Source organism: Thunnus maccoyii, chromosome 15, assembly GCF_910596095.1.
Source record: "Thunnus maccoyii chromosome 15, fThuMac1.1, whole genome shotgun sequence".
In the NCBI taxonomy this organism is placed as follows: domain Eukaryota; kingdom Metazoa; phylum Chordata; class Actinopteri; order Scombriformes; family Scombridae; genus Thunnus; species Thunnus maccoyii.
Window position 1 is genome coordinate 18,619,617 of NC_056547.1, and position 12,401 is coordinate 18,632,017.

Consider the following 12,401-nt stretch of genomic DNA (forward strand, 5'->3'; position numbering starts at 1 on the left):
TTGTTTGGACAGCCTGGCTGTCAAGCAGTATTACACCAGAGGACCTCCAGAGTGCTCTAAAGATTGTTGTTATTAGGTTTGAAGTAAAGACTGAAAAAAGTGCAGCTTCACCCAAGGGTGCTGTGTATGGGGAGGGGATGAAGGTGTTTGCGCTGGCTTGGACAGCACTACATAATAGATTCTGATAGAAGGCTCCTGAAGATTTAACATATCAGGCTGTTGGTGAGATTGAAGGGGTTATAGTTTTCCTGAAACCCACTGCCTCATAAATTGCTTTGGTGTTATGTAGAGAAATGTTTCTCAGCCTGAGGTCAGGACTCCTCATTTTTCCTGGGATTGCATCTGCTGGCTAGCTGGGGTCTTTTTGTATGGAGTTTAAATTTTCTCTCTTTGTGCATTTCTGTGGTTTCCTACAATGCGGACTTTTAGTAAGACACGCAGGTTAGATGAATCTGCGACTCTAAATTGCCTCCAGTTGTGAATGTGAATATATTTGTTGCAAGAGGCTCCAGTAGATGTATACATGTATAAAATTGTGAACAACTGTAATAAAATCGTGAACACTGAGAGAGACGAAGAGGTACAGATGGTTGTATTGTAGGAAAGGTGGAAGCAGTGAAAACCAGGGTGAGGATACAAAAAAACTGGGATCACTCAAATGGGACTGTCAGCTTTTATTGAACCCAAGAGGCAATTGTTTTGTCAGAAATGTCTTTGTTTCTCTGTTTCTGCACTTCCATGTAACATTTTACCATTAAGATACTGTCTTAAAATACACACTCAGGACACATGACAACTTTTCCTGTCAATTAAAACTTTCTTACAATTTTTTTTTTCAGATAGTTGTCACCATTTCCCCAGCGAAACACTTCTTCTGGCAACTTAGTTCTTATCTGGCCAAAACAAGAACCTCATTTAGCTTTCTACAGAGCAGACCGGAAACAATATCACACTGGATAAGAATTTAGACACAACACCGTGATAATAGGTTTATGTTGGGGGAACGAGCTTGTGTAGCAAAGCGTTTAATCCTCACACAGCCCTGATTTGTAAAGACAGCTAAAACTCAGACAAAGAGAGTGCTGGTGGGAAGAAGAGAAGAGAGTGAGACTGATGAGAAAATGTGCGTGTGAATGTGTGTGTGTACATAGGTGAGGCCAAATGAAGTGCATGTGTGCACGAATGTGTGCATGTTTTGTTGTGTGTTGCCCACTGTGACTAATTTATTCCAGTTCTCACTTTCCTCTTAGGGAGGTGTTTTCACAGTTTTCCCTTGCACTTCTCCTGACAGACACTATACAACTGTTCCCTGATAAAAGAGAAAGAGCTCTTTTTTTCTTGTTTCTATTCATTTTTAAAAAATGATAGAGACATCTTGAGGGATCAACAAGAAAGCCTTTTAAGAGTTTTAAGTCTGCAGGAAAGAGAAAGGCTAGTTGGAGAAGAATTGACATTTCTCTAATACCTAGCCGCAGGGAGAGTTTAATCAGGCAGGCTTCAGCCTTGTGTGCTATAATGAATGAAATAAAGGCAGGCTGAAAGCACTAGTTTAATTAGATGCTACCCATCATCAGAATGGTGGAGAGATCCAATGAGGCAGGTCAGTGAAGGCAATCTGTGTTGGATCTCTGTCTATGTCTCTCTCACTCAGTCTCTCAGTGTCATTCTCACATTCGCATGCTCTCTGTCTCACTTTCTCTTTCTCCCTACAAAAGATTATAAATGCCTAAAACCGTAGTTGGGATTAGGATAAAGACACATTAGAGACAGTTTGTGAGTGTTTATGTACTGGACTGTGGGTAAAAAAGATGACATAATTTTTTTTTTATGTCCTGTACCAACATGTCAAGGATCGGCCTTTTAGATTTTCCACAGCCATGCTACTGGCTCTGTGAAGCTGTGCTTAGGCAGAGTGATCCTAACATGCTCACAATGACAACTTGCTGATGTTAAGATGGTATGTGTACCATATTCAACATCTTAGTTTAACATGAAAGCAAACCTAATTAATTAGTACTAAACACAAAGTACAACCGAGGCTGACCTAAGTATTTTATAGATATTTGACCATAAACCAAAGTATTGGACAAATAAAAAAGATTGGCCTGATGATGGTGCTACATGAACATTTAAGGGATTTCCAAAGTTATTACAGTTCATGCTGAGGCGGATATTAATCTATTTACCAAATTTTATGGCAATTCTTCCAATAGTTGCTGAGACATTTCAGTCTGGACCAAAGTGGTGGAATAGTGGACTGACCGATGGTTATTGCCATCCTTAGAGCCACACCACGAGTGTAGCTAATAAGTAGAATTTCAAATGATACATACTTTTACATGTTTTTTTTGTTTTTGTTTTTTTATAGAAAACGGAAGATACAAAGGTCTTGAGAACATACAGTTGATAACTAAAGGGCCAGTGTGATAGTTTTGTCCTACATTTAAGGTCGTAAGATTTGTTTTTACGGATTGGAGAGGGAAGAGTTTGCTCAGCCCTTTGCTTTCCACCCTGGTAGTGTCATGGGGGCTGAGCAGCATTCTTTGTGAGCCAGGCCTAGATGTTTTAACTGGTTAGTGGAGCTGGCACTGAAAAGCAGCCTGTCGGATGCAATCAGTTCGTCATTGCAGCTTCTTTTAAAGGACCAGCCAAACCAAATAGACAGCCAAGCTGCATGACCCGATAGAGACCTATCTCCCCTTCCCCCTCTCCTTCCTGCCCTCTTTCTTTCTTCATCTAAGCTCTCTCTCTCTCTCTCCGTCTCTGAGATTTCTCTCTTCTTCCCTCTCGCTCTTAACCCTGGCCATTTTCCTCTTTCTGTTGATAGGGACCATTTTGGGGATAGTTTTCAGCCTAAAAACTCTTCCCTTTCTGAGGATAGTATAAGCAGGTTTAGAAAGAGAGAAAAAATTAAACAGGGAAAGTTAGACTCTGTAACCCATATGGTTCCTAATACATTTCCATATTCCGTGAATGTATGAATTTGCTTTGGCATGCTTCCCAACTGAGTTTGAAGGCAGTTCTCCACCCCCAAAAATGGCTCACACATCACCAGAAAGCATGCCAGTGGTGTTTGCGTCTCGCTGGCATAGCTGTCGTGCCACTGTGCTGAATATAGTACCGTGTCCAGGATGATATGTTCTCATATCATATGGATGATATTTTCTCCCAGGGGTGAAGAGTGGTAGATTGGAAGAACATAATGCTATAGTATAATCTGTAGTCTGAACTCATTTGGAGGGAATTTAGGAAAAATTATCAATTAACCATCCATCCTTCCATTTATTGCCTCTTATGCGGCTCCACATCTCAGTGGCAGCAGGCAAAGCAAAGTGGCCTTGAGGTTTTTCTGCTGAGCCAGATCCTTCAGCTCTTCAGCTCTGAAGTCATTAAGAGTTATCCTCTGGGGAGCATGAGTGTAGTGTACAAAGTTTTGACACACAGAAAGAGCTGGGACCCTCCAGAAAGAGCTGGGCTATGTAATCAGATGGGATATGTAATCCCTTATCTGTCCCATCTGACTGATCTTGTCTGGCTGATCTGATTCTCAGATTTGAAAAGAATTTAAAATGTAATGTTTTTTTCTATATAATACGATTCAGAAGTCTACAAATGCCATTGCTGAATATAGCCTGACTAATATGGACTTCGTAGGTGGAATCAGTATTTGACAATTTAGATCTGATAATGATATATCGGCCAATATTAATCTTTCTTGCATAAAAACAACATATCAAACAATTTTGATAAAGATCCCATAAAGTATTTAATAATAATAAAAAAACTTGTCTGTGCTCTCTGGTGGACAAAATATGAAATGGAAACACTTATAAATGTGGTTAAACAGACCTTTGGCATTTCTGTACTGCAACTTCTTGTTACTTATTACATTGATTTTTAAAGGTAATCAACCTGATGGGTTTCCAGCTCACTCACTTGCCCACACACACACACACACACACACACACACACACACACACACACACACACACACACACACACACACACACACACACATATATATGTGTATATATATTGTTACGGACTAGTCAAGTCTAGGGGATTCAGTGCTGAGAACCGATACTAGTCCTAACCTGGAGGGTGTAGAAAAGGAGAAAACCTGGAAGAACACGGAGGTAGAAGGACTGGTTTCCAATATTAGAGAGACAGCCAGGAGGTGGGTTACCTTACTGAGTTCCCAAGCCGGCTAGTTATTACGTCCCTCCGACTCGGCCTCACCAGCGCTGGGCGTTGCTCTCGTGAGCCGCGAGCCCCGTCTAGCGGTTCAGTTCAGTTTTTGGTGGTTGGGGGATGGGTCCCCGAAGAACAGAGCTGGTTTTACACGAGGGTCTGGGTGCAGGAAAGGTGTGAAGCTGTAATGTCTCAAGAAAACGCTTCTAAAAGGACGTCTCTGGTTTTTAACTCAACTCGTATCACTCATTCAACTGTCACGTTTTCCCAGCTGAGCCTCATCACGTCATCCAGTGGCTGCGCGCGCACCTCACCATGACGTCCTTTTTATCAACACGCAGCTTAACCACACTTGTTATCTTCTCAATGAAAACCAGTCCAGTGTTTAGAAAAGGGAAAGGAAGAAAGAGGAACTATAAACCCTGCCCCCAATCACTCCTAACTATATATATATATATATATATATATATATATATATATATAGACAAAAGGGATACCCAGGAAGTACAACAATCTGTCTATACCTGAGGCACTGGAGACTGCCAAGCAAAGGCTCACAGCTCTGGCTACCTGCCTGAAGAGATACACAGGAGAAGCAGAAGCCAGGAGAATAAATAGGATGTTCTCCACTGAACCATCCAAAGTGTACTCTCAGTGGCAAGGTAATAACGCAAGAACAGATCCTCCCAGGGCTGAGACTGAACAATACTGGAAAAGCATATGGGAGAAGGAGGCATCACATAACACCAGTGCTCAGTGGCTAGTGGATCTAAGAGCAAACCACAGCAATCTCCCAGAACAAGATCCAGTAACCATTACAATGGCAGACATCCAAGAATGAGTGTCAGGTATGAAGAGCTGGACAGCAACGGGCCCGGACATGATCCACACCTACTGGCTAAAGAAACTGACTGCACTCCATGAACGCCTGGCAGAACAAATGATCCAGCTGCTGATAGATGGGATGCACCCAGAGTGGTTAACCCAAGGGCGGACAGTCCTGATCATGAAGGACCCCCAGAAGGGCATGATCCCATCCAACTACCGGCCAATAACCTGCCTCTGTACAACATGGAAGCTCCTGTCAGGCATCATAGTGGCTAAGATGAATAGGCACATGGCCCAATACATGAGCAGGGCCCAGAAAGGAATTGGTAGTAATACCAGGGGTGCTAAGCACCAGCTACTGGTCACCCAAGACTGCAAGACCAGGCAGACCAATCTGTGCACCGCCTGGATTGACTACAAGAAGGCCTATGACTCAATGCCACACACATGGATACTGGAATGCTTGGAAATGTACAACATCAACAGGACACTAAGAGCCTTCATCAAGAACTCAATGGGGCTGTGGAAAACGACTCAGGAGGCCAACTCAAAGCCAATTGCACAAGTTACCATCAAGTGCGGCATATACCAAGGTGATGCACTATCCCCGCTGCTGTTCTGCATAGGCCTGAACCCCCTCAGCGAGATCAGCTCAAAGAGTGGCTACGGGTACCGGTTCCGAAGTGGAACAACCATCAGTCACCTCCTCTACATGGATGACATCAAGCTGTATGCCAGGAATGAGTGAGACATTGACTCACTGATCCACCTCACCAGGATCTACAGCAACGACATCGGAATGTCATTCAGACTAGATAAGTGTGGTCGGATGGTATCGAAGAGAGGGAAGGTGATCAGGACCGAGGGAGTTGAGCTACCAGAAGGCAGCATTGCAGATGTTCAGGACAGCTACAAATACCTTGGGATCCCGCAGGCAAATGAGAACCTTGAGGAGGCCGCAAGGACGTCAGCCACAGCCAAATACCTACACAGAGTAAGGCATGTCCTGAAAAGTCAGCTGAATGGGAAGAACAAGATATGGGCCATCAACACATACGCCTTGCCAGTCATCAGATACCCCGCTGGTATAATAATCTGGCCAAAGGAGGAGATAGAGGCCACTGATATCAAGACAAGAAAGCTCCTCACAATGCATGGAGGGTTTCATCCCAAGTCCAGCACCCTGAGACTGTACACTAAGCGGAACGAGGTAGGCCGAGGACTGGTGAGCGTCAGAGCCACTGTCCAGGATGAAACAACCAACATCCAGGAATACATCAGGAAGATGGCCCCCAAAGATGAACTGCTAAGTGAATGGAGGAGGAACCATCATGGAGGGACAAGCCCCTACACGGCATGTACCACCGACAGATAGAAGAAGTGGCTGATATCAAGAAATCCTACCAGTGGCTGGAAAAGGCTGGACTGAAGGCCAGCACAGAAGCACTGATCATGGAAGCAATTGGTGGAGGTGGACTGGGGGACAGAGGAGGACGGGTGCCTGCTAACCTCCGCAGGGCGGGATCTCTTACATTGGACTCAATGTATTTCATTTTTTTTCATGCTAATCTGTGATTGGCCATGACACGCAAAATGATGCAAAAGTCTTTAAAGAACAGCATTTTCACCACTCAGGGGTTTTTGTTTTTGAAAGCAAATTGTTTTATTGGCATATGAAATTGCCCCCCACCCCTCGGATTTCATCAGGTGGGGGACAATGATATAGTGTGATGTGGTTTATTCCATGTTGGTTTTCCTCCTATATATATATATATATATATATATATATATACACAGTACAATACAGCCTAACAAATGGTAAAAATGTAAGTGAGGTTTATACATTACAATAACGCAATCTCAATGCAATTAATATAATATTAATATTATATTATTTAATATATTAATATTAATATTAATATTAATATATTAATATATTAATATATTAATATATTAATATATTAATATCAATATATTAATATAAGTCTAGAAGGAATGGTGTATGAAAGTTTTCACTTACACTAAAGAACTTACGCTTTAGTGATGTTACTTAAGTTGAGTAAGTTATGTTTGATCTTGAGGAAGCTGTATCCAGATTATGAATCTGGGAAAAACAGCACTGGTGTCGGATAAATACACTGTATCGGCAAATACCTGGAATTTAGGTATGTGAATTGTTATCAGGAGAGAAAAAGCTGGATTGATGCATCCTTATACACTGACAAGACATATCTGCAATAAGCTAATGTCAGACAATATATCAGCCCAGCCAATTTATCTGTCTAGCTCTATGTCTGAACCAAATTGTACCCTTCTCTCACATCCTGCAGGTGATGCCATAGCCCAGCTGACAGATGTTGGATCAGCTTTGCCGTCCCAGTCAGATGGACGTGTCACAGTGTTCAGTGATAGGACGGGCATGGTGAAGGCTGCCCGCTTACTCCTCTCCTCAGTCACTAAAGTCCTGGTCCTGGCTGACCGCATCGTCATCAAACAGATAATCACATCTCGCAACAAGGTGAGACGTACAAGTATGAAGGACCTTAAAGGATATGCATAAACTCTCTTGCTTAGTCTCTCTTACACATGCACTGGTCCACACAGGAATACACACACACACACACACACACACACACACACACACACACACACACATACACCTTAGGCAAGCCCAGAGTCCTTTATTTCCTAACAGATAAGCTCAGTCTCTGAAGGAGTACTCTGGAGGTAATTGAAGGGAAGCAGCACATTTAGAGGCCACATAAAAACACAGAGCTAGAGTCTGTCTCTGTCCATCGTACCTGGCTATGCTCTTAGCCAGACAGTGAGATACGGATGTAGCTGTAGACTGAGCCAAGAATGGAAACAGGGGGCCTAATCATGACTGGTTAGCCTCGTTTGGACAGACAGTCGACAGCCCTCTGTTCTCCATTACTGGCAAACACAATTACATCTCTTCCTCTTCTTTGTCTGGCGTGGATAAAAGCTGCTGCATTAGCACTGCCAGCTAGCAGCTAAATTAGCAGCTACATAGACTACAATTAACTAAAATGCAGGTTAGGAACTACTTAATCTGCTGGTTTTATTTTAGGATATCTCTTATACACTGAGCCATTAATACTACAGAAGGGATCGCTGGAGTAACACAGGCTATTGGAATATCCAGAAAGTAAAAATATGTAAACTACTACAATTCATCACATGTAATGTGACATCTTGTGAGGCAGAAATCACTCTTTGCATGTCTATGATAATCTGTTTCTGCACTTCCTGCTGACATCCTGCAACATCAGAAGGAGGACACAAACCATATGTGGTCATTCAACACACCACTCTGATCTTTTCACTCCTCTCAGGTCCTGGTAACCCTCGACCATCTGGAAAGAGTGAGCACCTTCCAGGAATTTGTACAGATTTTCAGTCAGTTTGGCAATGAGATGGTAGAGTTTGCCCACCTCACCGGAGACAGACAGAACGTGAGTAGCATGTGAAGTAATTGATTCTGGTTTTCTGCTTTTAAGAGTGTCAAAATCGTCTATTATCAGCACACTGTACTGTTAAGATCTCTCAATAAATGAAATGTATATGTGGTCTATCGTGTCAGAAAGCTGCAAATGGATGTAGTGTGGTTATGAACATGGAATAATTTGTTTTATCATTTCTGCAACACTGAGCACATTTTGTTTATTCATGTGGATGTAATCTAACAAACAGTGATTTTATAAACATGGTGTTCTGAATGTGCGAGCAGGTGGTGGAATCAGGCTGTGTAACCTGCAGTACTTATGCAGGCAAACTCAGAACAGATCAATAATTCAAGCATCAAATATTTCTAAAATTTCCCGACAAATCAAACAGTGAAGTAACAAGGCTTCCTTGAGAGTCTGTTGTTTCTTCGAGGTTTCCGTTCCATATCTGTTCATTTTTCCAATCCACAGGTCAGTTATGACTCATATTCCGCAAAGGCTGTTTACATCACGATTCAGTGTTGATATGACTGACCTATGCTTTCAGTGATGCATTTTCCCTGCAATATATCAGCTATATATCCCAGCGTATTTGCAAAACAAAACTTTTGCTCAAAGCTTCAGAAAAAACAGTTCAACTTAGGGGTTCCAATTTTGTTCTGTCAAAAACTCCTAATCCTACTTTGACAGCCTCTGCAGCTAAAGAGCTTTGCCTGCAGAAGCTGATGTAAAGTTCAACGGCTGCGATATCTAGACAGGGAGGGAGGATCGACTATCCCTCTTTTTGAATTTCATCTGGGCTTGTGTTTTGACACACACATCACGTCTCTCACCAGCGCTCCTCATTGCAGCTAATGCTCTCTCTCCTCATTTACCACCCTGTTTTCTTTATCTTTTTTTTGTCATACTCACTCCCACTCAGGCGCAGCCATGCACACACATGCACAAGCGCACAGCCCTTTAGAAAATCTACCATCTTCATCTATTGAAGCCAGGCGAGCACAGAGGCAAAAATAATGACAGATAATCACTTCGTCTTTGTAATCTATGGCGAAGTGCCAGGAGAGGAGTTGATTCAGCTGGCTTTTCCAAATCCCGTATCTACCTAATTCAAGCTGTCTATTTCTGTTTGGAATACATGGAGGGGGATGGATCAGGTCATACATGAAGTATCTTCTTTTCTATTTCGATAACAACTCTGTTGATTAGCTGACAATGAATAAAAGAAGCTTTATGTGTGTGTTAACTTGAAGAGGAATCTCTGTCAAATTTTTGTGTCCCTTCATACCGGCATGAAAGAGATTTGTTGCATACTTTTGATGCTTCCTTGCCTTCGGACACCCCAAGAGTTCTAAGAAGTTGCAACTGGAGTGAAGCCACCCATTACCATCTGGCATGTGTGTGTTTGTGCTGTAGGATTTGAAGGATGAGAAGAAGAAAGCCCGGATGGCAGCAGCCAGAGCAGTGCTGGAGAAATGCACCATGATGCTCCTCACAGCCTCCAAGGTAAGAAGCTGGCACACTTACAGTGGACCTCTGGGCAACGGTTATGGATTATGTCCATCCAAACACTTAAGGCCTTCTGAAGTTTTTATGATTTCAAGGTTTCTTACATGACGCAATCAATTATTATACTCGAGACTAAGTCAGTAATTCATGAAAACATGAAAAAAGGATAGAAGTGGATAAGTGTTCATGAGGGTTTGACATTTCACATCGAATTGCTTCCAAAGACTTGCCTGAGGCACCCAGATTGCGAGTCGGCGCGGATCAACAAAGACGCCGTGTTCCACCGAATGCGCTGTGCCCTGGAGCAGGTCATCGAGATAGTCACTGAGGCACGCAGCTGTGGGGAGAACAAGATCCTTCCTGCCAGCATCTACAACGGAATCAAGGACTTCAAGGTAGGATTAGAAATTAGACTTAGCGAAAGAATCGATAAATATCCCAGTAAAGGCTTAAGATGAGTATTGCTCATCTGACACATGTTGGCCTGTGAAGTAAAGCAATGGTTCTCTTGTGGGCAAATTATCATGCAGAACAGGTCTTTTTGTTTTCCAGAAAATGGCAGAAACACAAATTATTCAGAAGAAGAAGAAGATGTTTTTTTATGGTTGGGCCTTTAACATTTATTGCATTCACTGTGTTTGTTGCAGCAGCTTCAAATGGAGGATCAGACTTAACTATTTTATAATTTAGCTAATATGGCTGTGTGAACCACTAGTTAACCTACATCTTTATGACTAATCTTCTCCCTCCTCCTCATGCACTGGCAAAAGAAAATAGTATTGAGGTGATCTTTTTCATTGACGGAAAAGAAGGAGAAAGTATTTTAATGAAAGAACCACAGATGATAATTGCTGTTAATGAATGGCTTCATAGCTCTTAATGGCAGAGTTAAACTAGTGTTAACTAAAAGTGGTGTCTTATGTAAATCTTAGAACACATACGTAAGCATAGACTGCTTCTTTAAAAAAAAAAAGAAAAAGAAAGGAGGGATAAAAACAAGAAAATTCATTAGCATTTAAGTTTGTGTACTTGTGATGCTGTTGGCTGAATCCATATTCTGCAATCTTTGTTATTTAATGATGAGGTTAAATGCATAATAATAGTAAGATATTAAATTGTACTTTTTTTCTTCAGCATATTGCTTAATAGAAGTCTATTCTTTTAAACTTTCCTGCATTTATGTTCCATTTGTGTTGCTGCTTCAATCTTACCCCTCCTTCTCTCATTCATCCTTCAAATGCCCCTCCAACTCACATCCAAATACCCCCCCCCCCCTCCCAACCCCCTCCCCCTCACAGTTGAGCGTGGAATGCCTGCGGGAGAACCTGTACTCCTCGTCACCCCAGAGCGTGGGCAGTCAGCTGGAGGCACTGGTGGAGCGGACAGAGGATTTCACTGATTCAGCCTACACCAGCCACGAGCAGCGTCAGGCCATCCTAGGTCTGTGCCAGCTGGCGCGCCAGGACTCTCAGCAGCTGGTGCACGCCTGGATTGAGGCGGTATGTTGGCACAAGCAGGCACACTTGCACAGATGCACATAGCCCTACAAGAATATTTATAAGCCCATATGCTGCCATATGAAGAACATGGATAACAGCCTTATCTTTGTAAAAGTAACATAAAACGCAGAACACACAACATGCTATACAGACAGAAACACACACATTAAGACTCCTTCGCCGGCTCACTCACTCATTCACTTTGCCTACTCACTTTCTTTTCACACATCCCTCTTGGAACAACAGCATAATAATACATCTGAATAACTGTTTTTCACTAAGGCTTGCTCAGTCGAGTGAGAAACATGTAGCGTTCCTTGTCTTACTGGCATTCAGCAGAGTCTCCTTGGCCTTCGAAATTGATGGACTTGAAACACAAGTCATTATGTTGCAGTTTCTCATTGTAAACTTTCTTCGGTGTGTTCAGAGTACACAGAGAGACTGCTGCACATAATAACAGTGGAGCCTCATCTAACCTTTCCAATTGAAGGTCATCTTGGGAATTGAAAAGACCAGAAGACTGCAGTGTTTTGAAATTGCAGAGAAAGCTTCATAAAAGTAAATGTGAATGTGCAAATATTCTTGGGTGTTCCACCCATTACAGTTTGTGTTATTTATTGTGGAAAGTTTAGAATATTTATTTGTTTTTATTCCATTTAGACTGATGTGTTGTACAATATTTAAATCTTAGAATTTATTTAAATCATTTCAGCTTGAGGACACAAAATAACACGTTGAAAAGCCTGATCCTCTTAGCACATTCAAAACATAATAGGTCACAAATGTAATTAGAAAGTTAAAAAAACATGCTATTAAGACACCAAGTTTATTTTCCATTGCGTTCTATTTCCAAACTTTGCCAATGTGTCGTCCTACTCTTTCAGATTACAGTGTTGCTTTGTGTGTG

At 42.1% G+C, this 12,401-nt stretch overlaps 1 protein-coding gene across 3 annotated transcripts in view; it reads left to right on the forward strand.

Moving 5' to 3' along the window:
• ctnnal1 (catenin (cadherin-associated protein), alpha-like 1) overlaps positions 1–12,401 on the forward strand; it is a 57,655-nt gene that overhangs the window by 33,805 nt on the left and 11,449 nt on the right. For all 3 annotated transcript variants that reach the window (XM_042436646.1, XM_042436647.1, XM_042436648.1), the window contains 5 exons: positions 7,350–7,537; positions 8,376–8,495; positions 9,903–9,992; positions 10,220–10,390; positions 11,294–11,494. In XM_042436646.1, the coding sequence (XP_042292580.1) occupies positions 7,350–7,537; positions 8,376–8,495; positions 9,903–9,992; positions 10,220–10,390; positions 11,294–11,494 (770 nt within the window). The remainder of the gene's footprint in view (positions 1–7,349; positions 7,538–8,375; positions 8,496–9,902; positions 9,993–10,219; positions 10,391–11,293; positions 11,495–12,401) is intronic.